A 26,769-nucleotide genomic window follows, 5' to 3' on the forward strand; every position below is an offset into this window, starting at 1 on the left:
CAAACATAACTCAAATGTTCCTCAAAAACACTTCAACTGAGTTTTGTTATTTTGTCTCCTTCACATCTGAGATAGTAAACCGACAAATAGCCAGTAAATAAACAAACCATCATTGCATTATGTTAAAAATCCATGGCATTCCAATTATTCCAGGCCTTTATCTTGTACTAAAACTTCAGCCAAAACAGAGAAAAAAACTACTCCACTGAAATTAACAGAACACAAAATGAAAATAAGAACAAGCTACAACTGATATATTAAGTAGAATATAGAACAGTGAAAAAGCATTCAAAAATACAATATTTAAGATAAAGTAAACATTTTATTTAACTCGAGAATGATCAAAACTAAAGACTTCCTTTTAAAATAGTTTTTTAATCTTTTTATAAAATAGATTAATTTTTAATACCTTAGAAAGAGAGAGTAAGAACTTGAACAGAATTTAATGTGTTTGTTTGGAATAGAAGGGCAGAAAAATGAACAGAACAAGAAATTCTGATAATTAAGTCATATTCTTTGTTTCAAATAACTAGCTTGTGCAAATAGAGAATGCCTAACACTCATAAGATAGCAATTTCAAAAAAGAGGACAAATAATAGTGGACTACTGCAATACTCTCTAGCTCACTGTTTTTTCCTCCCCTCTGCCTCTGTTACCAGTCTTGGTGTTCAGTACCTGCAGGGACAATGCATTCAACAGCCTGACCTCTAAGTTCTCTGCCCTCACTTCCAATAATCTTCCTACGATGCTATCTCAGCAAACACTCCCATGGGTCTAGACCTAGCTAATAATTATATTATGCCCGAAACCTTGAATTTTAACTTCTTTTCTACCAGTCCTTTGATTTCCGGCTTGCTTACTTCAAGAGTCAAATCCAACAAGTACACAGCCTGCGCTCCAAATCCATTAACGAGACCACTTTCCTACCCTCGTGCCCCCACCACAGGTCCTCACCCGTCCCTGACAGCTCACACCTCATGGTCCTTACCTATCACTGAGGTGTATTAGCTCAGCCAAACCCCAGGGCTGCTTAAACTCAAGTACCTGCCTACAATAAAAACACACCAAAAGTAGGCAAAAACATGCAATCATGATCAGTCTCAGTTTTCAATTCGTGAGGGTCCTCAGCATTGCCCATCATCCCCCCACATTTCCCTTGTGATATGCTTTCCCAGAGGATTCTTTCACACCTCTCCTCCTGTTCCAACTTCCAATACATTTTTTTACTCCTCCCTTTCAAAGTGAGTTCCTAGTCAATGAATAAAATGATCAGAAGTGAACTTCCTCATTTTAACACTAAATCCACCCACACTGGATCCACACCCTCTGCTTTTGCTCCCATTTCAGGAGAGACACTGTCTCTGCTCCTCAGCCCAAGTCCTACAAACGGGCTAGGGATCCCCCACAATCACCCGCCTCCCTCCTGCAGGACCACTTTCTCCCCCTCTAATAGAAACATGCTAAAATAGCTGCACACGCTATTAAAAAACAAAGCAAATAAAAACCTTACCTTGGCCCTCAGATGGTCCCAAGCAGCTCCTACTCCACTCTAACCAACTTTCCTGCTTTCCCTTTGGCCCTCTGCAGCATGGCTGCCAGAGGGACCCTTTCAAAAGGTAAGCCAGATTACATCACTCATCTCTCGAGACTGGAGTACAATCTCATCTCACTCTAAGTAAGAGCCAGTCTCTAAATGCATATGCTGTGTCACAACCCCTGCCTGCGCTACACCTCTCAGCCCGTCTGACTGTTCACTGTCTGGTAACCCCCCACCCATGCTAGAAAGTTAAGCTTTGTCAGGACAAGGGTTCCATTTTGTTTGCTGTTGCAGTCCCAGCACTCCACAGGTCAGGACTTTACCCATCGTCCTCCACGTCACACCCCCAACACCAAGAACTATGTGTGATATTTAATAGGCTTTGCTAAATGGCTTAGAAGATTTGGTAACAAAGTTTGCATAACATCAAAGATACAGGACTGACAGACAACTGAATGGAAAGACGAGAAGCAGAGATGGTTAACTACAGTGCAAACACATCTTCCCATCTTGACGGTCCTGCTTATGATGCAATCACCATTCAAACAGGACCCTTTTACAGAGAATGACTGCAACATCACAGAAATATTGGTTGTAATAAAATGATTCCTTCTGAACACTCTGTGGTAAAAAGATCAGCAAAGCTCTGTTACTACAGGTCACTGGACGGGCAATGAGAAGCAGAGAACAGTTCTTGCAATGGTCTGCATTATAATACTACTATCCATCTACAACTATAAAGTGGCTTAAGTGTCAGCAGGAGGAAAAGAAGGAAAAAAACCAATAATTTAACTTGAGGAGGATAAAAAACTTCTAAAATGCTGGTCTTTTCCCTTTTTACTATTCTTATGCCAACAATTAAAAAAAGTCTCTGGACATATAAATAAAAGGCCTTCTTGGAAAAACTTCCCCACCCAGGAATGTTGAAACTCGCATTCCCATGAGGTTTTGGGGTGCAATGGGGAAGTCAGCTGGGACTAGAGAGAATGTGGAACATCACACAATACAGCTCTTAATTAGCTCTAAACTCTAAACAGTGTAAGTAGGAGGAAAAGAAAGGGAACAACGTTTTACCTTTCCAAACCAGCCATTTCCAATTTCCTGTATATAGTTTAGACTGTGGCGGGCAACTTGAGACTTCAAACCTTCTGTAGGAAAAAAGAACATTAAAAACAAAATATAAGTATTTAACTGAAATAAAATATATTTTAAATATGTAACCTATGAAGTACAAACACTAATGTAAATGTGATGCTTGTGCTAATAAAGGGAGAAATAAATACATGAAACATCTCTTTCAAACTAATGATGACAAAAAAGGGTTCCAAGCTTTAAAGCTGACAATACTTTTGAATGAGTATCCTACCCTGATTCTCTAATACCTTGCACTGTTTCTTCTGGTCCCAGTACTCTACTGTAGCCTCTACTCACCATTCCACTGGCCTTAACCTAGTCCTTAGTTTTATGGCGGAGGAGGGACCCCCAGACACTGTCCCTCCCAATCTTAAGATGAAAAGTCAATCTGATTAGCATGTTCAAATACACCCCTCCTCCCAAACACAGGACACCCAGTAGAAGACGAGCACTGTCTATTTAGCCAGACCAGCAGTGCTGAGAACTAGCAGAGAAGCTTGTCTTCTAAAAGAGAGGCAGGAGCTCTGTCTGAGAGTTCCATTTCTATGAACTAAGACCAGTTTATTCTTGGAACAGACCCAGGGTCCAAAGGGAAAGGACTCGGCTTTTGCAGGAATGCAATGGGCCAGGCTCTTCCGCCTCACCAGGGAGCAGAGGGAAGAGCAATAGGCAAGCAGAGGAGACGGGCAGTCCAATTATTTTATAGTTGGCGGCAAGGTTCCCATTCTTGCTTCTCAGAAATAACTCGTGAAAACATGACATTAGGACCGAGGCCTTACCTACAGACGGCTGGAATTGTGATGGAGCTGGTAGTGAGATATTTGGTACCGAAAGTGTGAAAACTTCCGCTGGGGATTGAACAGAGGGAGTATCTTCCGCTGGTGGTGTGAAATCTATCTCATCATCAAAATTATCTTCAAATTCCTAAAATAAAAGCAGGGCAATATTACACCTAACATAAATCAGTTTGAGGACAAATATTTAAAAACGTTTGCTAATATTTAAGATATGAACATTTATTCACTCATTTGGAACACGTGGCCATATTTTCCCAATTCATACTTATTTCAAGTAAAAAGCATACTTGATTGTTTTCCAACTCCAAGTAGCAGAATAAGATTTGAAAATAAGATTTGAAAAACTACTTTTTAAGCTGATAGCTTGAAGTCAAATGTAGAATTTTCTACAACCATGGAACATAAAATGGAAATACTCTTTTAGGTTCAAAATTTTACTTTTAAGTTGCTATACTTTAAGTTCTTTATTATTATGCACTTTCACAGATCTCTTTGCATAGTGAACAAATGTATTTCAGTTTAAAACTGTATGTGCATTTCCAGTTGCAAAGTGACTTCGATCAAAACAAGCACAGTTAGGGCTCAGAAAAGTTATTTTTAAGCGAGTCCCATTTCTCTGGCAAGAATAGAATGGAAAAATTACTACACTGAGGAGAAAATCATCAAGATCTGAACCATCAAGGTTTGTATAAAACTGTGTAGCACGTAAGTACAGTCGACATCTAAGATCATCAGATGGCTGCCTTGCAGTGGAGGCGGCACCAACAGGGCAGCCTGCTCCTGCCACTGCAGGGAGATGGGTCTATCCTGGTGTCCATGTCAACGCAATAAGACACAGATGATTATCAAGGTCATTCATTCACGCAGGTTAACTAACGAGTATTCCAGCAGGCACCGAAACAGAAGCCGAGAACAGAGCAGTGAGCAAGACTGCTTTCCGTTCCTCCACAGAACATCCTTCTTGTCACTTCCCTTTCTACCACTTCCCTTTGCCCCCATACAAAGAAGAAACTGCAAGTTATAAGGGTGGATCTCTGATATAACATGTGTGTTCTCACATGCATGTGAGGGGACATTATTCTCACATGTCATACATGCTGTCATATTATTGCTATTTGTAACAGGAGATGGGGAACAGGACAAATGAGGTGCCATGACTTCATCCTGTGAGAACAACCCTAAACAAAAGACCTGTGTTTAACTGTCCCTCTGGACCTTCCTAAAGGTTCTCCCATTAAAACGACTTTATCCATCACTCCTACCTTAGAAATAATCCCACTCAAAACTGGCAGCAGCATGATAAACCATTAGGTTGCAGATGATTCTAAAGATTCAAAGAGGGAATACAGTATATACACACGTACGTAGGGAGAGGGACACACACACACATTCACGGTGCCAAAAATATGTACACACATTTTAAGAAGGGAAAACGATTAAAATTGTAATACTCAATATATACTGATAACAAAAGAGAAATACAAGTCACGTTTGACTTCTGCAATTACAAGAGGTGCTCAAAGTGGTTCCCATCAGCGTCCTGACACTTCTGATTATGGCGAACTACTGCTTGAGCAACGCTGACCAATGTGTCCACTTGTATACATTTTCATTTTTTTGGCACCCCTAGTGTGTGTGTGTGTTAATGGAGCTATGAGAGAAGACGGGGTCACTTGTAAAGTCATGCCAGTGGTTATATGGATGCACTTGGGCAAGTCACTTATTTTGCCAGACTGTAGCTTCCTGGTCTGTAAGACGACTTCCAAGGGACCTTCGCCTCTAAAACGGCACAGTTCTTAATGTAAAGGAAACCTACAAGTTCCAGGTGGTGACGCTCTACTTCCGTCACACAGTGTGCAGAGCTGGACAGGCTCCTCCACAGGTGTGCTCCCTGGCCACCTGCATCACAATCACCTGGGGAAGCCTGATAAAAACCCAGACTTCCTGAGTCTGCAGCATAATAAAGTCCCTGGGTCAATCCTGAGATTCAGTGAGGTTAGAACAATCTAAGGCAGGAAGGAGATATCATGCCATGTGAGAGAGACTGGATTTCAGTCTGTGGGGACAAGGCAGTCAGGGGACCTGGGCCCTCTGCCTACCACTCTGCCCCCACGTGGTGCAGTCGTTACGTACATTTTCAAGGTAAATGGAAAGATGCTCTCCTCATACACAAAACACACTGGGGGATCCCCATGGCTTTAATCATCTTAACCACCACAAACTCACCAGCCTACAAAAGTTTGGAAATAAAGCAAAACCAGCCGCTCTTCCTGACAGGCCTTATAGCAAGTGAATTCAATCATGTTTTATTCCTCCCTTGTCAAAACTTGAAATTGTCAATGATGCTCTAAGGCAGGTGAGCAAACTACAGCTGGCAGGCCAAATCCAAAACACCTACTTTTATCGATAAAGTTTTATTGGCACACAGCCACAACTGTTTGTTTATGTGCTGTCTATGGCTGATGCAGCGCTGCAGGGGCAGAGCTGAGAGCTGAGTTGCCCTGACAAGAGACTGCACGGCCCGTGGTATTTACTATTTACAACAGCAGAACATATTTATTGTCTGGCTCTTACAGAAGACGTTTGCCAAGCCCTGCTCCCAAGGGACTGTGACAATCAGCCATTCAATTGATAAATGTATCAGAGGATGATCTGAAATGTTCCGACCATCTGTGCTCACCTTAAAATCTATTTCTGGGTCCTTACAGCAGGATACACAGTTTGCAATTAACACGATTAATATTATTAAACTGCACACAGACAGGATCACAAAAGATGAGGGAACGTCTACAGCAGGTGACTCCCCTGTAAGAGAAATAAGTAATATTAACAACATGGACATTCCAAAATCAACACTAATAAGATCAATGTATTTTCCACGAAATGTAAATGGGACCAAGAGTTAATAAAATAATGCTTAAATGCTCAAGATAAAGCTGATGACCAATCCAGGGTAAGAAGTGAGGGTTTTCTAAAAGCTTTCTATTTTAAAACCATCTTACATGTACAGAAGAGTTGCAGAACAATAGAGTCCCCATTTACCCTTCACCCACTTCCACTAACATAACATCTTACGTTTCCAGTAACACTGGTACAACACTACCAAGTGGACCTCAGACTTCATTCCGATTTCCCCCGTTTTCCCACAATATCCTTTTTCTTTTCCAGGATTCCATCCAGGCTACCAACACTGCATTTAATCATCATGTCCTCTGAGTCTCCAACCTCTGGTGTTTCTCAGTCTCTCGTGTTTAATAACTGTGACACTTTTGGAGAATGTTCCTCAGTTTGGGTTGCCTCATGATTGGACTGAAGTTACACATATGCGGGAAGAATCTAGAAGAGCATAGGGTGAACTGCCTTTCTCATCACATCACATCAGGGGCACATGATGTTGGCATGACTTATTCCTGGTGGTGTGAACCTTGGTCACGTGACCCATGTGCTTTCTGCTGAGCTTCACCGCTGTGAAGGTACTTTTCCCTTTACATGCTCTATTCCTTAAAAGCGGTCACCAAGTCCAGTACACTCACAGGGAAGGGAGTTAAGCTGCACTTCCTGCAAGGAGGAATAGTACAGAATTTGTAGACATGCAGAAACGACTACAGTAATTAATATTTGGGGGAGACACTTTGAGGCCATGCAAATATCCTGTGTCTCTTAAAGTTTCGCACACTAATTTTCACATCTGTCACTGCGTCTTGTCTGCAATTCACACTGTGATACTCTAACGGTGATTTGCTAATTCCCACATTCCTTCTACATTTATTATTTGGGATTTTTCTGTAAGGAATATAAGGAAGATTTGTCCCTGCTCCCTCAGTTATTTATTCACTTATTAGTTAAGCTCACACTTATTTTACATTATTGGGTTTTAATCCAGTATTACCATTATTCTGTCACTCAAATTGTTCCAGCTTTGGCCCCTGGGAGCTCCTTCAGCTTGACTCCTGGGTCTTTTGGACATGCCCCATCCTTTTCTTTTTTTCTCCAACATTTCCTCACTTTCTGGGATGACAGGAAGCTTCAGGTTCTTCTCGTCTTTTCCCTACTCCAGCTTTACAATCAGCCACTTCTCCAAGGACTCCTGGTCATAATAAGGAGCTTTTCTCCTAGAGCAGGGCTCTGCAAACCCTGTGTGGTGCCTCTTTTTGCATGGGGCGGGGGGTGGGGGGCAGCTAAGAATGATTTGTACATCCTTAAAGGGCTACTTTCAAAAAACAACAACAACAAAAATATGCAACGTATGTTGCATGTGAGTCACAAAACTTAAAATATTTCACTATCTGACCCTTCAGAGAAAAAGTGTGAAATCCCTGTGTAAAGCATAAAGATTTTTACGTCTTCCTTTCAGTAAGGACTTAGTTATCTGGAAAACTTCTTATTCAACTACAGCTATTGTGAACATTTTCTTTGTTAGAGCAAACTGTCAAGTCTCACCTACTGGTGTTTTACTAGGAAACAACCCCCCCCCCAACCCCAGCTTTCCTGAGATATCACTAACACATAGGATGGTGTAAGTTTCAGGTGTACAATGAGATGATTTTATATTCCTATAGATTGTGAAACAATTACCACAGTAAGGTCAGCAATAAACCTTCCCTCAAAACCACCTGCTGCTAATTACGTGCGCAAATGCACCAAGGGGAAGGCATGGAGACAAGTTCACGAACGGTGCCATCGCTTTTCTTAAGTGAAACTGCAGTACCTGAAGAAAAGAAAAACTAATCCAAACTCCTATGTGAGCAAAGACATTCTCGAATACATAATGACTTCAGTGAAGAGCAGAGAAGTCTAAAATCAGCTGCAAACAGGACTAAGTTCCTTCTCAACAACAAAAGGTCTACTTTTGAAAGAGCAATGCTGAAACATGCCTTGTTACGAGTGGGGCTCAGACTAGCTGAAGCCTTCCTTAAGTCTGCAATTCAAAATAATATATTATAGTTAACCCAAGGTTGTTAAGAGTCTGCAAGTTCGAAACCAACAAAATCCAAAACAGGAAAACCCATACATTCAACACAGAAAGTGACTTGGTGATTTCTCTCAAAAGCCAATCTGGAGAGAAATCAAGTCTCACTAAGAGTAAGAATTCCCTAACTCCAGATACTTGTCTGCGTACATTTCGAAAACTAAACTGAGGTTCAAGAGCCAACTTTTTATGAATGAAGACCCAGAAAGATCACTTTCTTCTCTCCTTTCAGCTACCTGTTGTCGCATCCAGCTTGGTCTGTGCTGGTATTTATACTTATAACTTTGTTTCCCCTCCCGACTTATACAGTAAAAATTAAATATGACTCCTGAGGCATATTACAGCAAAGCACTTTCATAGGCACTGTATTTTATTGATTTTTACTTAACCTCCCTGAATTTCAGGTACATCTTACACTCAAAAGGTGGTTTGTATCGCCAGTTTCTTCTTCCCTAATGGCACAAGAAAACAGGGTGTGTCCTACTCAGTGGTATCTGAGATTTGATAAAACCCAGCATGATTTCATTGGATCATCACAACACCTCTGAGGGAATTTGACCAGCTCCACGTCACAGATGAGGACCTTGATATGCCCAAGGACACAAGATGGGAAAGCAGCAGGGCCAGAGACTCCAGGTTCAAGGGCGCTGAGTAGAAATCCCTGAATTTCCCTGGATACCACATTGTTTTCCTTCAACAAGGTTAATACTTAAAAACAGCCTAATCTAAGTACTTTGAACCCAAGTCTGTCATTGTAAATTCAAGAGTTCATCCTTCTGGGGCTCTCCTCCAAACTCCACATAGCAGGCGTTAAATTACTTTTTCCTCTCTGTTCACCGGTAATTTTATCCTCAGTCACTATTTATTGCAAAATTCGATCAGAACTGCCTGAAGGCCAGCTCACTTACCTGATTCATAACACTGTCCTCTGTGAGTCCTCAGGTAGGCACGAAAAGTCACACCGGTGTATAAAGAACTCACCACGCCGAGTTTTGCCCTTTCCTGACACTTATTTACCTCCATACTTGTGTTGAGACACTGCAGGACCACTCAGATTGCCTCAGTGCACAAGTATACCGGGTCTACTCACCTGCATCGTCTACCAGTCCCACCGAAAGGCTCTACAAATTACTGTCTAAAAAGGAACTTAGTAGGCAGACTTAAGTAGAAATTTTTACAGTTTTACTACTTCTAAAAACTATTTTATTTACTGTATTTTTCTCTTGATTAGTCCAAACCACTGTGCTTAAAAAAAAACAAACAAAAAAAAACCTCTATATGCCAAAGGAGGAAAAATTTCTGTAGAATGAAGAAATGGACCAACCTAGCATAGGCTGGAAGGTGAGACGGTTTGCATAAGCCACAGAGAGGAAGTGAATTCTAGCCATGAGGAACTAACTACAGCTGAAATCCCCACGCCCCAGTGGTCAAACTACACACCAAGCCCCTAGAAGGTTCCTGATTGCAACTGGTAGGAAACCATGAAGAAAGAGTTTTCCTTTAACATTCTCAGGCTACAGCCTTCAGAAATGCAGAAATCAAACCAATCATCTACCAAAGAAAAATATCAACAACGACAGGCGCCCCCATACATTTAGGCAGCTTTACCGAGTACAAACTGAAAACAAGGGTAATTAGAGGTCCAGGTACTTAGTATGCTTCCCCCAGACGCCAATTAAAACATTCTTGGCATCTCTAAACACATTCTGCGAGTTGTCATTTTACAGTTTTCAAACCATTTTAATAGATATCTAGCACTCGATTTAATAAGCAGAAAACCTGAGAACCTCTAAGAGGCAGGCACATACTATCTGTTTATAGACAGGTAATTTGGAGCACACAATTTCTCAGCAATGACTCAGAGTAAGTCAGGAGTACTACCTGCTTATTAATTTAACCATCATAAATCCCTGCCTAGAACCTCTATTAGAACTTGAACACATATGTAATTAACTAAAGAGTTACCTGTGGATCCATTTTTGGATTAAATAAAAAATGCTACAGGTCCACAGATAAAAAGAAATGATCAATGCTAGATCCATTAGAGATTGCAAAATGCTGAATTTTTATTTTGTCATTCATTCTTCAGTTACCAGCTGATACACTTTTACAAAGAGAAATTTCCTTATATTTACTGTTTGGTTACCCAGTGGGTCAGGTAATCAGGAGTGGGACTGAAAGTTCAAACCCTCTAAGCGGGATTGGTTCCTCTGGCCACCAGCCCCAACAGGAAGGTATTTAGAGACCCACCTAGAGTCACTTCATCAGCATAAATTCAGGTCTGGCTGAAAGGGCTTATTAACCACAAGAGATGCTCCTATCACCCCTATCACTCAGGAAATTCCAAGGGTTTTAGGAGCTCTGTGGCCGGGAAGGGGACAAAGACCAACTACCATCTCCTATTATGTCCCAGGCATCTACAGCCTCCTCCACCAGAAACTCTCCCATCGACACCCCCCTCCACTAATTCCTCCTCACCATTCAGATCTCAACCTGTGGAAACAATCCCTGAGGTCCCACAGGTTAGAGTTCCGACCTTTGGACCCACAGTGTGCCCTGTATTTCCCCATCGTAGAGTTTATCGCACTGTGTCTTTTAAATGCCCACATGTCTTCCTTCCCCACTAGACTACAAGTTTCATGGGGTCGGGGACCAGTCTAGCATACTCCACCGACGACTCTCAGGGTGCAGCACAGGGCCTGGCATTCAGTCAGAAGTGTGGGGGGGAGGGGGGAGGGGAGAGAAGGAAAAAAAGTGAGACAGACACCAACTAAGACGCTCCATCAAGGGAGGGAAGATAAGCAAGAAGTTGGGGGAGGGAGGGAGACATTCGTAATTAAGCTACTGGTTAACAGAATAAACTTATGTTTTAAGTGTCAAATTACATTTTAAAAGTAGTAGTCCTTCAATAATTGTATGCTCTTATCTGGCAAAGATTTTCCTCCCATTATAAATCTACCCTAACGGACGCTGCATTGGGGTGTTCTACCCCTTCCCACTATTAATAGTTGACCACTTGCTCCCCAGGTCTCAGAGAACTCCCACAAGCATTCTTAATTCACCCATGTTGTAATTCATGTTTAGCAGTATAACTATTAAGCTGTTTTCTTAAACAGTGGAGTTCCCCCAACTTATGTCCTCCTATGATATCGAGTATTTATGCCCACACGCCATGTTTTCCAAGGTGTCTCATTTCACCGGAAGCTGTCGGAGTAGATTCCCTCTGTGCTGGCAATGCAGGAATCCAGAGGCGCCCCCTCTCCTCTGTGGGAGAGCCCCAGGAGGTGCTGGACCGTGGAGAACACCCAGCACGTGAGCGGGGCGCCACTTGGTTGGCCAACTCCCCTGGGCCTCCACTCCATCGTGGGTAAAAAAAGGAATTGGTGCTTGACCCCACTTAGCTCGCATCTACTGAGAATCTTACCTCCGAAGATGACGCTAAATTTGTTTGAGTCTGAACACTGTGTATCACTATTAGCCTCCATAACGGAACACTACACATGGGGCGACGTAAACAACAGAAATCTGTTGTCTCACAACAGTTCTGGGAGCCGGAAGTCCCAGACAAGGGGTTGCAGGGCTGGTTCCTGTGACACCTCTCCGCCTGGCCTGTAGGGGCCGTCTCTCACTGTGTCCTCACATGGTCTTCCCTCAGTATGCGCACCCCTGACGTCTGTGTGTCCACATGTCCTCTTCTTATAAGGACCCCTGTCACTGGATTAGCAACTAGGGAGCTAATGGCCTCATTTTAAATATTCTCTGTAAAGGCCTCATCCCCAAATACAGTCGCCTTCTGAAAGGGGGGTGGTCTCGCAAGGGGGCTCAATTCAGCCCATGACACTGTCGAGTTACCAATGAAGGAACACCATCCCCACTGGGAGGGGACCCTTCCTGGATGGCACCAGGGACAAACACATGGTACCTTCCTCTTTATGGACTGTTAAAGCAAGTGTCAGATGCATACGTAACTCCAGCTTTCTCTTTTCTCTATTCTCTTGCCTCAGGAAACTTCATGAGAGATTTACTGTGTCTACTTGACAATGAAAACCGGTGGCCACTGGGCTGACCAGACAAAGCAAACTTAGAAGAACTCAGGGAAGCTAAGGACCAGCAATCTTTCAAAATGGTCCTAATATCAAGTCTACCTCTAAAATACATCTTTTTTTGCGGCTTTTTTTTAAGAGTAGGACCAATAAGTCCATCTTCCTTTTCCAACACCCTGACAAGTAGCTTTCCATCTTGGAGACCTAATAAAATGAATCACATACTACTTGGGGAAAAGAAATGACACCATCATTGCAGATCACACATTTTTATTTAAACCCCTCAAAATTAAAACCCACCTATCATAAAGGTTTCCTGTACAAAGAATCTTAAGTCACTACATGTTTTCCTTGACTCTTAACGTAACAATACAGCCACATTAAATAACCTAGACTCTCCCTAATCTATTCTAATATTAGAAAGGGAAAGTGAAGCATAACACTAAATATACCCAAGCACACAGAACAGTAAATGGTGCACTGCTGATCTAGTTGATGAATCAGAGATTCCACAAAGACCCCTAAGCCAGAATATCAACCGCCTAGAAAAACAAACCACACTGTGTGCTAATCAGTGTTGTTCATGTTCAAAGATGATTTTCAAGGTCAGCCAACCCAACCGCTCTCTCACACTTGCAGAAAGGTTATTTGAGTACTGACTGAACACTTGTGAATGAGATCATTTTCTACAAAGTTGCTGTTTCTCTCAGCCTATTCTATTAAAATCTGTTATCAAAAGTTATTTCATTCCGATTTTTAAAACACTGACTAGGATGGAGACGCCCAAGAAGAGCTCACCTAAGGAGGACACAGGGACGTCAGGTGAGGTGACTCCTGTCAGACTGCTGTGCCCCCACAGCCTGGGAAAACAATGGCAGGGATAATATTTTAAGAGCTAGAATCTTAATTAAGCTGCCAGCACAGTTAAGATGTGGAGTAACCCACAGTGCTCAGATGCGCGCGGCAGCTCTGAATCAGATCTTCCTGTGTTCCAGGAAGCCAGCTCAGGAAGAGATAGCATCAGGGCCCAGAAGTAGAAACTCACGGCCAGTTTCCCAGGGCTCCTTCCCCCACACTGGTCACTTCGGTGGACCAGTACTGCGTGCGGGAAAGGACATTCTATCTTTCCTTACAACGACCCATGGAAATCTGTAGAAATGTGCAGGCAAATCAAGAGCAGAACTAGAGTCACAACACAATTTCAGCCAATACAATTTGTGTACAATAGGGCCAAAAGGATAGGAGAGAACCTAAATGTGTGCTCCTTACCTCCCACGTAAGCAGGCCTTGGATATCCTGGAAAAACATGTCGACCTTTTTCTTTAAAATTTCCTATAACACTTTTATAGTCTATGGTCTTAGAACCTTTCTAACTTCCTACCGTCTAATTTAAATTCTTGCTAATATAACTGAAATGCAGTCCTAGGCAACGTGTCTTTAAACGTTCTCTCTGCAGAGACGTAGATGGTGGTGTGGAAGGATGCAGGTGGACGGGCCGTGGGGATAGCTGGGAGTGGGGGATGGGTATAAGGAATTCATGACACTCTACTTTTGTATATGTTCAAAATTCTCCATATTAAAGTTTTATTTTTTAAGTATTATCTTCATAACTAAGCCAGAGAAACTGCTTACAACACGGAGCTTGACAAGGTTCTAGAGCACAAAGAGGCCAGATTTACTAGGGTGTCCTATCTGATAATGCTCCCTTAGTATGTCTTTATATTACACAGAAAAATAGACCCAATGACAATTTAACCCAATATAACGAGGTGCTTCCGGACACTCGGGTGTCCAGCGCAAGACAAAAGACCTATGGGTGATGAAAAGAGCCACGAGGGCAGGGTGTTTCTTATTGCTGCATCTCTCCACTGGGAAGCCCTACAGTCAAACACATCCCACCCAAAACATTTGTTCATTCAACAACTGTTTACTCAGCACCTTCTATAAAACAGGCACTGCCATAGGTCCTGGGAATCTAGAAGTTGAAAAAACAGGTTATATTCTCGAGCAGGGAGACAAACAATAAGAAAGTAAATAAATATATGGTACCTCAGATGGTGATAAGCAACGTGGAAAAATAAAGCAAGGGGTGGGGGAGGTTGTTATTTTATATGAAGTGATTAGAAAACACATTTCTGATGTTACAAAAATTCATGCAAGAAATGATGGTGGTCTGGCCCAGGTGGTTATAAAAATAGTTAATACTTGAGTGGCGCTTACTATGTGCCACACACTATTCTAAACTCGCCCAATCCCACAACAATCCTCTGAGGTGGGTACTATTATTAGCCCCATGATAATGAAGAAACTGAGCAATAGAGAGGTACCTTTTCCAAGGTCACACAGCACCCACGTGATGCTGAGGGTACACGCTGCTCCACTCCAGGACGGTGGACGGGTCAGAGCTCACTGTGCCCAGGACACGGGGGCAGACGCGACATGGAGTGTGAGGTGAAAGGGTCGAGGAGGACAGCTGCCATCAGTGTCCCTCACTCTTAAACACTGACTTTAAGGATGCCCTGACCTTTGAAAACACCCTCCTTTAAAAAGTTAAAAGACAGTGACCGACCCAAATAGACAAAAAGGGACTCAAAGGAAGCAGACAATGCAGGTGTTAAAAAAAAAACCCGCACTAAAACAACTATATTAATATCCTTAGAAATAAGAGGACAGATCTTATGAGAAGATGCTATTTATAAAGTGTGTGAATGTGTGAGGGGACGGGTGGTGGATGAAAAACTGGAAATAAAATGTAATAGAAAAAAATAAAGGCTCTCACGTAGCAGGAGGGAGACAAAAAGATGAACAAAAGGAGAACAGAAGCTCAATCCCAGAAATCCAACATTCAACTAACAGGTGTTCTAGAAAGAAAAGGAAGAGGAGGTATTCGCCAAAAAAAGCACGGGTGCACACGCGCATGCGTGTGTGCGTGCGTGTGTGTGTGTGTGTGTGTGTGTGTGTAAATGTTTTCCAGAACTAAAGGACATGACTTTCCAGATTCAAAGGCCCAATGAGTATCCATCTTCATGAATGTAATGAACAGAAAAGACTCATCTGGGCAGGGCTTTGCAACCTTTCAGAATTTAGAGGTAAAGACTTAAAAGCTTCCATCCAAGTGGGGGGGAAGCAAAAGAGGCCACACAGGAAAGGACATCAGGTGGCCTCAGACCCCCCACAAAAGACCACTGGAAGGCAGCCACGAGTGACCATCCCACGCCTGCAACAGGGCCCAGCAGGTACCAAGCAGCCCAGCCAAACATGCTGAGAGGAGATTTAAACTCCCGCTGAGGAGAGGGGAGTAATTAGTGATACATTCATGAAAAACCAAGAAAATGATAACAAAGGGCAGGTCTAGGGAAAAGAGAAGATGTGAAAGAAATTTAACCACCAGAAACACTATCGGGTCAGCTGTGAATAGTATTTGTAGCAATAAAGCTACAAATGCTAACTAGTGACTTAACCAAAACGCGTCAGTAACTACGTTGTGGAGGGCAAGAGTGTGTGGACCTACGGGTGAGAGCACATAAACCATCTTCTCCCACAGGAGCAAGTCAGCATCTACTTAAACCGAGGAATGCTGGCTCGGCGTGTTGTACGGATAGGACTGAAAGTGCGCCTAGATGAGGCGAGGTGCCTGGGGAGCACACAGGGAGGATGAGGAGGGATGGGTGGGGCAGGAGCTCCCTTTTTTATTATAAGCCTGGAAAACTTTCGCTTTTTAAACTATCTCCACGTATTATTTGACAAAAGTTATAATTTACAAAATAGAGAAAAATGAGAGGAGAAAGAGGAAAAGAAAAGAGGACCAAGGAGATGGCAAAGAACATTTAAGGGATGAGACAGAGTCAAACAGGAAGCAGGAAAGGGGACACTGCAGAGGCTGATGGAGAAAAGCGGCGTCCGCTGTGCGGAAAGGCGAAGGAGGAAAGTGTTTTTCAAAAAGTCATGGAAAGAAATATGGCAATCAGTAGCAAAAGAACCACAAAAATGATTCACTTTTTCATTGTTTTTGTTTGTTTGTTTGTTTGCCTAACTATTCCTGAGAACTAGTACTAACAAAGTCACTCAAAAGTAGAATAAAGCTTGTGGGAAAATATATACATTAAGTTGTTATCTATGAAAAATCAACTGCGAGAAAGGGTCCAGAAGAAGACAGACGATGAAAGGGAAGGAGAAGTGCTGATGACTACGCCCTAGAAGGAAGCTGGAGCTGAGAAGGGACAGGGTAAGGGCACAAATCAAGAAGAGCTGAGAAGAGTGACGTTTGTCTACGACTGCACATTCTGAATTCCTGTCTCTGAACCTTGAAAGTATGAAGGAAGTAAATGAGGATTATTCTTGGCATCCAGAAAATTCTTAAAAGGATTCATACTTCCACAGAACCATGTAAATCAACAGCATTTAAATATTTTTCATGTTTACAAGTTTGTGATTACGTTTTAAAAGTCAGAAATATTTTTGGTCACCTTTAAACAGTGCAACTTCATTTCATAGGTGGAAACTAAACTGTTATTCTTACAAATTTAAAAAGTTAAATATTAATGTGGTTTGGTTTGGTTTTCTTTTTGAGCCAAGTTATGGAAGTTAGCACGTCAGGGTCCTAATGTCACTAAGGAGTTATCTTTACTACTTCAGGAATCAACTATATGACAAGTATGCTTAAATTTCACCTCAGTTCTTTGCAATAGTAAACAGAAATAAAGATCCAGAGGAGAAATGACTGGAATGAGTCTGTGAGGGTGTGTCACGCTAATGAGTCTTCTTGACAGTCCGAGGCAGTGAAGTTGCTGAACGACGTGGGTGACGTGGGTGCCAGGACCCCTCACTCCACAATCAGGCCTGCCACTGGCTGGCAGGATGGGACTGAATCTGCTACTTCATTTGCCTGCGACGCAGTCCCTTCGCCTGTAAACGGGCATGTCAGCTCTAAAGTTCTGTACACAAGGACTGAGAATTCCAAAACTTTATGAGCCCACCAAGTGCCTAGATGGTTAATATTGGTAGTCAAATCTTTTACTAAAGTTAATTTTATTTTTCTTAAAGAAAAAGAAGTTAAATTACAGATTTCTGGACTGTACCCCAGCAGGAGGTCTCTAGGAGAGTGTTCCCAGGGGACTATTTCAGTAAGTTTGTTATTTTTCAGCATCTCACTAGCAATCAGTGTCCGGGTGTTGGTTTTAATAATAGTCTGAAGTCAGAGTCAAGTGGAGCCTTGCGCTGTAACTGGCGGCTGCACCCTTGGGAAGTAACAGTTGCTGCTGACATAAGAGCCATCCTACAGAGGCACATGCCAGGGAGAAGCCAAAGAGGAGTTTCTGTCCTTTGCAAGGGACACAGGTTGGATTTATTGAGGGTTCGGAGGAAGACTCTGCCATGTGAAAAACACATGAAGCTTAAATTCAGTGGCTAACCTGAGAAGCAACCAACAGATCATAACACTTTTGTTTGGCAATAAAAGGTTAAAACTACAAAATTTCACAATTACTCGTTAAAGTAGATACTTTAAATGTGCAAATGATTGCAAACTCATCTTCCTCTAAGTCCAAGATGTCTTAGAGATGTCCTTCCTCTAATTAAAGGTTATAAAATATCACGTCAAATTCAAGTCTCCTGTTCAGAATCGCAAAAAAAAAAAAAAAAAAAAAAAAGGACAGATATATTCAGGATGGACTTTGAACATGGAGAACAAAGGAGAAAGAAAAATGAGCTTTTAAAAATTAAAATTATACTGTTTTCACTTGGGGATAAGAGCAACTTCTCTCTCAAAAATCACTATAATGGATGCTTGTAACTAAATTATTTTCTCTTATCCAAGGCATACGTGTTGCCAAAAGAAGTCCTGAATTATCTACACTAGTATATGAGCCTATGATGTTCTTAAACCCAACTGGTTATACCAGCGTTATAATGTAGCAGTTTCAGAGATAAACAGTTTACTTTGTTTAGCTAATCCTAAGAATATTTTGTACATCATCGCAAATATATTAAAATGTATCAACTAGCAAAAAAAAGTACCTGTTGAAAAATATGAAATAGGCTACAAATCAGCAAGCTTGAAAAAATAAACTTTTTCAAGCCAAGACGTTAACACGATATTACACTGGACCAAAATAACCTCACAAGCTATTACCCAGGCGGAGAATCAGGGCCTGCCTGTGGCCAGGTGCACACCTATCACCGGGAGCAAGAATGTCGCTGAGGGCGATCTGCTCGGGCCCAGGTCCCCTGCTAGGCTGAGCTGCAGCGGGCAGAACCTGGCAGCCCCGGGCGGGCACATCTACACCCAGAGGTTCTCAGCTCACCGGGCGGCACCTGACGGTCAGGAGACGGCTCACAGTGTTACTGATGATTCACAAAGAACACTTATAAATGTAAAAAGCCTGTTATTTATACTGACTTCTAGAGAGCCGGCTGAAGTTAAAAAAACCACCAAAACCACCAAAGGTATTTAGAGCTGTAGTGCGTCTGCCCTGGAGGGCTTCCATTCCTGTGCGGTTACGCACAGGCACGTTCCACAAGCAGATTCTTCAGAATGACACTCCCGACAGTGACCAGCAGGAGAGAGAGCCTCAGGTTTTACTAGGTGCTGACACTCATGGCAAAACTGTTCTTCCTTCTTGGAATCTCACTAGTTATACAAGTCAACAGATTTCTATTAAGTAACTGATATTACTCTGCCTCTAGTAGAAAATATTTCTGTTGTGGGGGCTAAGAAATCACCAGAAAAGCACTCTAAATGCAGATTTCCAGGCCAACCTCCAGAACTCGGATTCAGTTGGTTTGTTTGGGGCTCAAAACCTGTGTTCCTACAAATACCTAGGTGATGCTGATGTAAGCGACCTGCTTTATAAAAACATCTTTATTTTCCCCTGAAATATTTTCAGCTGAACTGATACCGTAGCTGGAATTTACATCAAAACAACGGGGGGCTGAGCCAGTGGGGAGGGCACAGGTGAACAAGACTGACCGTAACACTGGCTCACGGGGACATGAGGCTTCATTATATTATTTCCTTTACCTTTGTGTATGTTTGAAAATTTCCATAATAAAGAAAGAAAAACTCTGTAAACGGTCAAAACAAGTCCATAGTACCCCCCCAACCCGCGTTCTTCAAGACACTTGCCACCAGACATTTCATCTGAACTATTACAACTAAAGGAGGGGCCTACAGTCTCTTTCAACAATGTCCCAAGCTGACAGACCCCCTAAAATAACTCTAACCAAATTCTTAAGCCTAAGAGGTTTCCTTCACATTCTTCGAGATTAGGCTGCTCTTGGAGAGAGTAAATCAAACCTACCTTTCAAATATCCATCGCTCTAACATAAAAACAACTTCCTGTCAATATCATTACATCACAAACATAGGATGTAGAGCATGAGCGAGATGGTCAAGTGACAGGGAGAAAACACAGGCGGGGACCTTCCAAGTCATCTGTTTCTAAGAGATCCTTTGTCCCTCCAAAATCTCACTCACTCTTTTTCCCCGAAACCTAGGATTAGATATGAGGAGGCAGAGGATCAAACTCCTATATAAATGTTCCAGTAGCAGTGAGCACATCCAGTGCCTAGATTTTGGTTTCTAATATCGATCTCCAAGAAAAGCAACCAGCCTGGAGAAACGGCTGATTCTAGGGCCGGAGCAGGGAACATACAAAATGAGCCTGTAGCTTCTTATAGTGCCAGACAGTACGGAGGTGCTTTAAAAACAAGCAAAAAGCAAAGGATACATGTCAACAGGACACAGGAGCCAACTGAAAGTGTTCCCAATGACCAATGCTAATACAACCTGAGCATCAAAAATAAATGACATAGTATTGGATTACAACCCAAAATCCATGTGTCCATACAGATATAAATAAGTAACTGAATAAGGAAATAAATAGGGTCAAACTGTTAAATCTCCCATGCAAGAGAATTCCAAATAATTTATACAGCTACTTCTCCCTCAAGGAAGGGAGCGGCCTCAGGCCCACTTAAGTGTGGGACATACACATGCACGGTGCAGAGAAAGGAAGAAAAGGCAACTTTCCCAAGGAGAAAGCTGACAAACAGGACCTCAGCCCGGTGACCAGTCCTGTTGAAAGCCTGTATCCTTAATATGATGTGACGGGAATGGCACTTTAACTCTGTCTTCCTCCCCCAAACATACAGCCCCAGTCTAATCATGAGGAAAACACCAAACAAACGCCAACAGAGTGATATCCTACAAAATACCTGACCAGCACCTCTCAAAACTGTCAAAATCATCACAACAAAGAACAGACTGGAGGAGCCTAAGGGGACATGACAACGAAAGGTAATGTAGTGTCCTGGAACAGAAAAAGGACTTAGGAAAACACTAAAGAAATTTAAATAAAATATGGACTTTAGTTAATAATAGTGTATTAGTTTTGGCTCCTAGCTGTGGCAAATGTACTAACTAACGGAAGATGTTAACAATAGGGAAAAACTGCATAGAGGATATACAGGAACTCTTTGCACCATCTTTGCAACTTTTCTGTAAATCTAAAATTGTTCAGAAAGAAAAAGTTTATTCTAAAAAACAAAACTGTAAATGGCCTCATCCCAGGTGATGAACTGTGGCTGGATGAAAAGCAAGGTTCACAGAAGAATTACAAACTCTCGGCTTACACCCTCTCCTTTTAACACACACACGCACACACAGGCACAGACACACACGACAGGAGTCTGGTAAACTTACCGTGTTTCCCTGAAAATAAGACCTGGCCGGACCATCAGCTCTAATGCGTCTTTTGGAGCAAAAATAGACCAGGTCTTATATTAATTTTTGCTCCAATAGACGCATTAGAGCTGATGGTCTGGCCAGGTCTCATTTTCGGGGAAACAGTTTTCCAGTATCATCTTTAGCATCCTCACCCACAAACCTTTACTGAGCGCCCAGAACCCATGAGGTACCATGCAAACACTAGAAATACAAAGGATGTAGACTCAGTCCTTGCAATCCAGGTGAAGAGGCAGAACTTAAAGAAACCAGTGGTCTTTGCTAAGTACGAACTGAAGGCTGGTACAATGAATCCAAACCTTTCTGATCACACAGCCTGCCCTCAGTCAATTTTCTTTACATTCCTTCCATTTCATGTAAATTTACTTATTTACAAACCATAAAAATGTTAGTGTACCAATATATTCTATGCCTTAAAAATTCACACGTCAAAATTTTAAAAGGATGAAACGAAAATAAATAAAAACTTAAGTTCCAATGTTTTCATCCTGTCTCCCAAGTAAACACCCTAGGAGTTCATTGGGGTGGGAATCTCTCAGGACTGGGCAAGAAGGTCTTAGTAGGGAAATTAAGGCTGCAAAGAGGTTTCAGGCACCTGAGACATCTGGCATCAACAGTTCTCACAACAGTCAAATGATATTTGGAGTCTCTGCACTGTGCTAACCTTTGCAAAAAATACTTTTTTGAAATACTGATGTTATTTTTCTGATATGCCTGTTCATTGTAATGCCAAGCATGGTTCCAAATTAGTCATTTGCTACAATTTAAAAATACTTTACTCCACTATTTTGCTCCGACACACTGATTTTACTATATTTCTTCAGCTTTCTCTTGCAACAGTGTCTTCATATGAAGATTCATAGAAAAGTTGAGAATTAAATCTAAAAACAACCCTACATGTAGCAATCTGTTTTAGACAAGGAATGTTTGTCCAGCTCCTCCTTTTTATAATATTCCCCTCCTCATTTTGAGTAATAAATATTTGAAAAAGAGTAAAGCACAGCTAGGAGACTTCAAAAAGATATGATTTTGAAAGAGAGAGAGAGAGAGAGAGAGAGACAGTCAGTCAGTCAGTCAGTCAGTCATACTCATCTCCCCAAATGACACTTCCTAAGGGAAGCCTCAGCCCCAGGCTGGGTCCACGAGGGGGTAGGTTAAGCGACTGCCTTCAGGGTGCTTTATGGAGTATACAATTTTGTTTCAGATCAACTAAGCTTAGATGGCTCTTGGTTCCTTTAAGAAAATTAAAACCAGCAATTGTTCACATGCAAGAGCTTTAGTCATCTTGAGATCTAAAAACAGGTTTATTACATAAAAGCGGACTAATCAGACCATTTAAAAAATTTCTAGCATAATTCCCCAACATTGTGAATTTCACGAATTAACAATACCAGCCTATATATTATACTGAAATAAGCTAGATTTAAGGGATCTCTTCTTCACCCATCATATAACAAGTTATTTTGAGTAACAAAGATTTTTAGGCATTCCATGATAAGCAGCTACCACTTTGAGTTCCTTCTTTGAGGCTATGCCACCCACCATTAGTCAATTTTATGCAACCCACCAAGTTTACAAATCTGACACAATGAAGAAATCTACGTTGCCATTTGCCCGACATGTAGCAGTCATGGCATACCACCGTGACACTACCTCACCCTCCCAACAACCCTCTAGGTAAATACCCTGTTTCCCCAAAAATAAGACCTAGCTGGACAATCAGCTTGAATGTGTCTTTTGGAGCAAAAATTAATATAAGACCTGATATTATATTATGTTATGCTATATTTTACTATAAGACCCAATCTTATAGTAAAATAAGACTGGGTCTTATATTAATTTTTTGCTCCAAAAGACACATTAGAGCTGATTGTCCGGCTAGGTCTTATTTTCAGGGAAACACAGTATTATCAACATCTTTTCTTAATAGTTGCGTTTCTAAGAAGCTTGGAGAGGTCAAGAAACTGGCCCAAGGTCTTAAAGCTATTGAAGTGGCAGAGGAAGGCCTCACACCAGGACCAACTCCAAAGTCCAAGTTCCAGCTACAACACCTACTCCTCCTGTGATTGGTTCATGACTTTTACTCTCAACTAGACTGAAAAGCTGGATTCTTTTTATATGTCCATCTACAAGGGCTTTTCTGAGGACTCGTTTGTTTAACACTTTCAGAACACTGGCCATCCCTTATTTACATTACAAAGTCTTTTTTATTATATGTGCAGCTGTTATCTAAGTGACACAGCCCACAGTGGATGCAGAGGGCCCAAGGGCTCTAAAGGTGAAGAGCTGCATAAACAGCACACGATACCAGGAAAACTGTGCGGACTTGATCACTTCAGTGCTAATCAGCTATAAAATTGTTGGACAGACTTCCTATTACTGTACAAATGGGCATTTTTAGTTAACCCAAAAATATCACCAACTAAAAGCAATTACAGCATTGCCAACCGAAATTGAATCTCAAGCCTTAAATCCCGAAATAATTTGCATGGAAAGCTTGTTGAAAATACTTTTTATTTCTCAGAAACAGATAAAATAAACACAAAAATTTGCACTTTAGAAAGCATTTCCTTTACTTCAGAAATCTTTGTCAAGGTACAAGTCTGTTTGTTTAATCTAAAACGAGAGCCCCGGTTTCCTAAGCTGTTTAATCAGTAGTTGAGTCCCACCGGCTTCAGTGAGGTCCTTTATCTGGAACTGCTAAAAGCTTCCTCTGTACTCGGTGACCTAATATGTCGCAGAACAATAGAAGTGGTTTCCTTGTCTAACCACTACCCTAATATTAATACACTGTGGACTTAGAGGAATGCCCCACACATACAGCATCTTCCTGTATGACGTGAATTGGAGAATCTTATAAAAGACACACGAATGTTCTCTAAGAGAAGAATAACCTGATCACTATGATCTGCAGAAAAGAATTTCTTAACTGTAATCTTAGTTTGGTAATTTGTGTGAAATTAGTGGACTTTCTGCCTTTATATAAGCTTTCCAGTGAGAACCAACAAGATCTGTCTACATTAACAAGGGCCCTTGCAGAAATATAGATCCTCAGGAAAAGCAGCTTCCAGAGAGGGCATAAAGGGACACCCAGAGAAAATAAAGAGAGACCTAAAATTAAGTTCAACCAAGAAATGCCTTCTTGCCCGAGGAGCAAAGGAAATCCACATACTAACAAAGCTTTATTATGACTGAATGGGTAAATACCTTTTTGAATTTCCAAACCTAGAAATGATTCTGGATGACAAAGAAACTTTGAATAATTGAACTTCGATTTAAATGCTGAATTTAGGTAACTGCCTCATTTCTTTCCCCATGCAAATGGGCTGGCAAAGGATAAAACTCAAGTATTTTTTCCAATCTATCCCTGATTAAGCCATGCTTTCTCCAAGGCACCATTAATCAGTTTGAACTTCAAGTAGAAAGAATAAGGCCAAGGAGGCAAAAGACCCTAAGCAATGATCTATCCTTAATTTGACAGTGGCCAGCCCTGCCTTCAGATGAAGTACAGGCCCCCAGATAATTAAAAGCTTGAGAGTTATGTTTTCAATGTTTAACTGCTCTTTTATCTACCATGTATGTTCAAAGGGGTTCCTCTTTCTTAACCAGTTAGTTCATTTACCAGGATTAGCTCAAGGGTTTATTTTCCTTGGTTTAGAATACATCTCTGCTACCAGGATTAACAATCTCTTCTGGATGGAAATACAACCCCCCAAAATCTAGGTGCAATTGTGCATCTTTTCTATAGAATTTAACTCTAGGTACCTGTCATTCTTATGCCACATGTCTAGCCATACACCTTCCAAGCAACAGAATATGAAGGGAAAATCTGCAAACGCTGCTATAAATCACCAAATATTTCTTTATGCTTTTTTACGTCAAAATTTGATTTCTATTTATGAATTCATTTTCCTGATTGTTTTACAGCACACTAAAAAAACAACAAAAACCCTTAGATTTTATGATTTATACCTCCATAAAATAGTAAAACAATGGAATTAAAAAATGTTAAGGGGTTTATAGGCAGACATATTTCCATAGGTTCCTACGTAGAATCTGCTTTCAAAATATATAAAAATTCGATTAAGTGCAAATTCATCTGGAAACTTCCTGAAACCCTTTCACTCTTTATCCACTATCCTACTTTAGTGCTAATTTTCAATCTCACCATCAGTATCTTTCAATATCAACATTAATATATTTCCATATACTCTTTTATAACTTCCCAGCTACTTTCTGTGAGTCTTAGCTGGGCTGCCTGTACTTTTAATAATACTCACTGCTCTTATCTATGAGATCAGAAAACAATTCACCTTACAAATATTTGATCTAAGGCAGTGGCAGAAATTTAGCAATACATTATATGGTACAATGATAACAGTTAATACTCAACTACAGGGCACTCAATGACATGACCTGGCACAGCTCCGGAAAGAATTACATACAGCTTTCCTTGTAGATGTGTTTGAAAAATATGTCTTCACTGGGAACAGTAACTTCCACATTCCGTACCCAATTAACATCATTCTAAAATAACTCTTGACCTCAAGAGTATTCCTAAACAGTTACACGATTTGAATCACACAACTAGGGGAATCCAAGACCTGGGTTTTAGTTAGGATTCTGCACACAAGTTAGCTGTAGGTCATTTGACCCCCCCAGTATCTCAGGGTCTTCAATTGCAAAATGAAGAAACTGAACTAACTTTCCTTTAAGGTCTATTCCAACTCTAAAATTCTATGAATCTATAAAATGTCAGTCTCTCCTCATTTCAAAGGTAAGCAGCCAATGATAATGGCAAATTAGCCTACGTTATTTTTTTCCTTTGAAAGAAAGTGACCCAACTTGGGATGCTTTCTTGGGTTGAAGTTTTATCTAGGAAAATACACTGCAAAGGAAAACGACATCGATAAAATACAAAGAAAATCACACTGGCTTCAATCACCCTTGGGCCATTTTGTCAATAGTTATTCAAAGGCTGCTACTCTGATCACTGGCTTCCTAAAATAGAAATATTTACAGAGTTGTTTGCTTCTCATCCCCAGAGATTCAATCCGAATACAAAGCACGGCGTCTAAAATTGATTTCAACTTCAGAACAAGTTTCAGGGAGCGAAGGAAACTTCGCACCGCTCTCCAAGTCGTTTGCATTTAAGTATGATGAGACTTAAGAAACGGTTCTTATTATAAGCTATGAAGAGCTCACAGGAGGCAGGTGACATCTGGAAAGGCAAGCAGGACTGCTAAGGAGGGACGCAGGCTGAAGACCTTCAGGCAACAGGTCCAGAGCCAGTACCGCAGTCTGCCCGGCTGCACCCCGCTCGCCGCCCTCCGCAGCCCCAACAGCATCGCCTCGCCCCCGCTTCGGCCCTGGAAAGGCAGCCCGCCCCCCCACCCTACGCCCCTGCGGCAGAAACCTCTCTAATCGCTCGTTTCCCGGGCCTCCCGCCCCGGCAGGCTCCCAATTCCTCGGCGCCGAGGCCGGACCGGGCCTGATGCCTTCACCCCTGGCGCCCGGGTCGCAATGGTCCCGCAGTCCGGTCGCCC

At 41.6% G+C, this 26,769-nt stretch overlaps 1 protein-coding gene across 2 annotated transcripts in view; it reads right to left on the bottom strand.

The window, feature by feature from the left end:
- Positions 1-26,769, bottom strand: part of LMTK2 (lemur tail kinase 2) — a 67,400-nt gene that overhangs the window by 40,200 nt on the left and 431 nt on the right. For both annotated transcript variants that reach the window (XM_019716485.3, XM_019716486.3), the window contains exons 2-4: positions 6,149-6,273; positions 3,451-3,595; positions 2,612-2,685 (exon numbers count right to left, since the gene is read on the bottom strand). In XM_019716485.3, coding sequence (XP_019572044.3) covers positions 2,612-2,685; positions 3,451-3,595; positions 6,149-6,273 — 344 coding nt within the window. The remainder of the gene's footprint in view (positions 1-2,611; positions 2,686-3,450; positions 3,596-6,148; positions 6,274-26,769) is intronic.

This window comes from Rhinolophus sinicus, chromosome 5 (genome assembly GCF_057876585.1).
Source record: "Rhinolophus sinicus isolate RSI-liver-muscle chromosome 5, RSI-T2T, whole genome shotgun sequence".
In the NCBI taxonomy this organism is placed as follows: domain Eukaryota; kingdom Metazoa; phylum Chordata; class Mammalia; order Chiroptera; family Rhinolophidae; genus Rhinolophus; species Rhinolophus sinicus.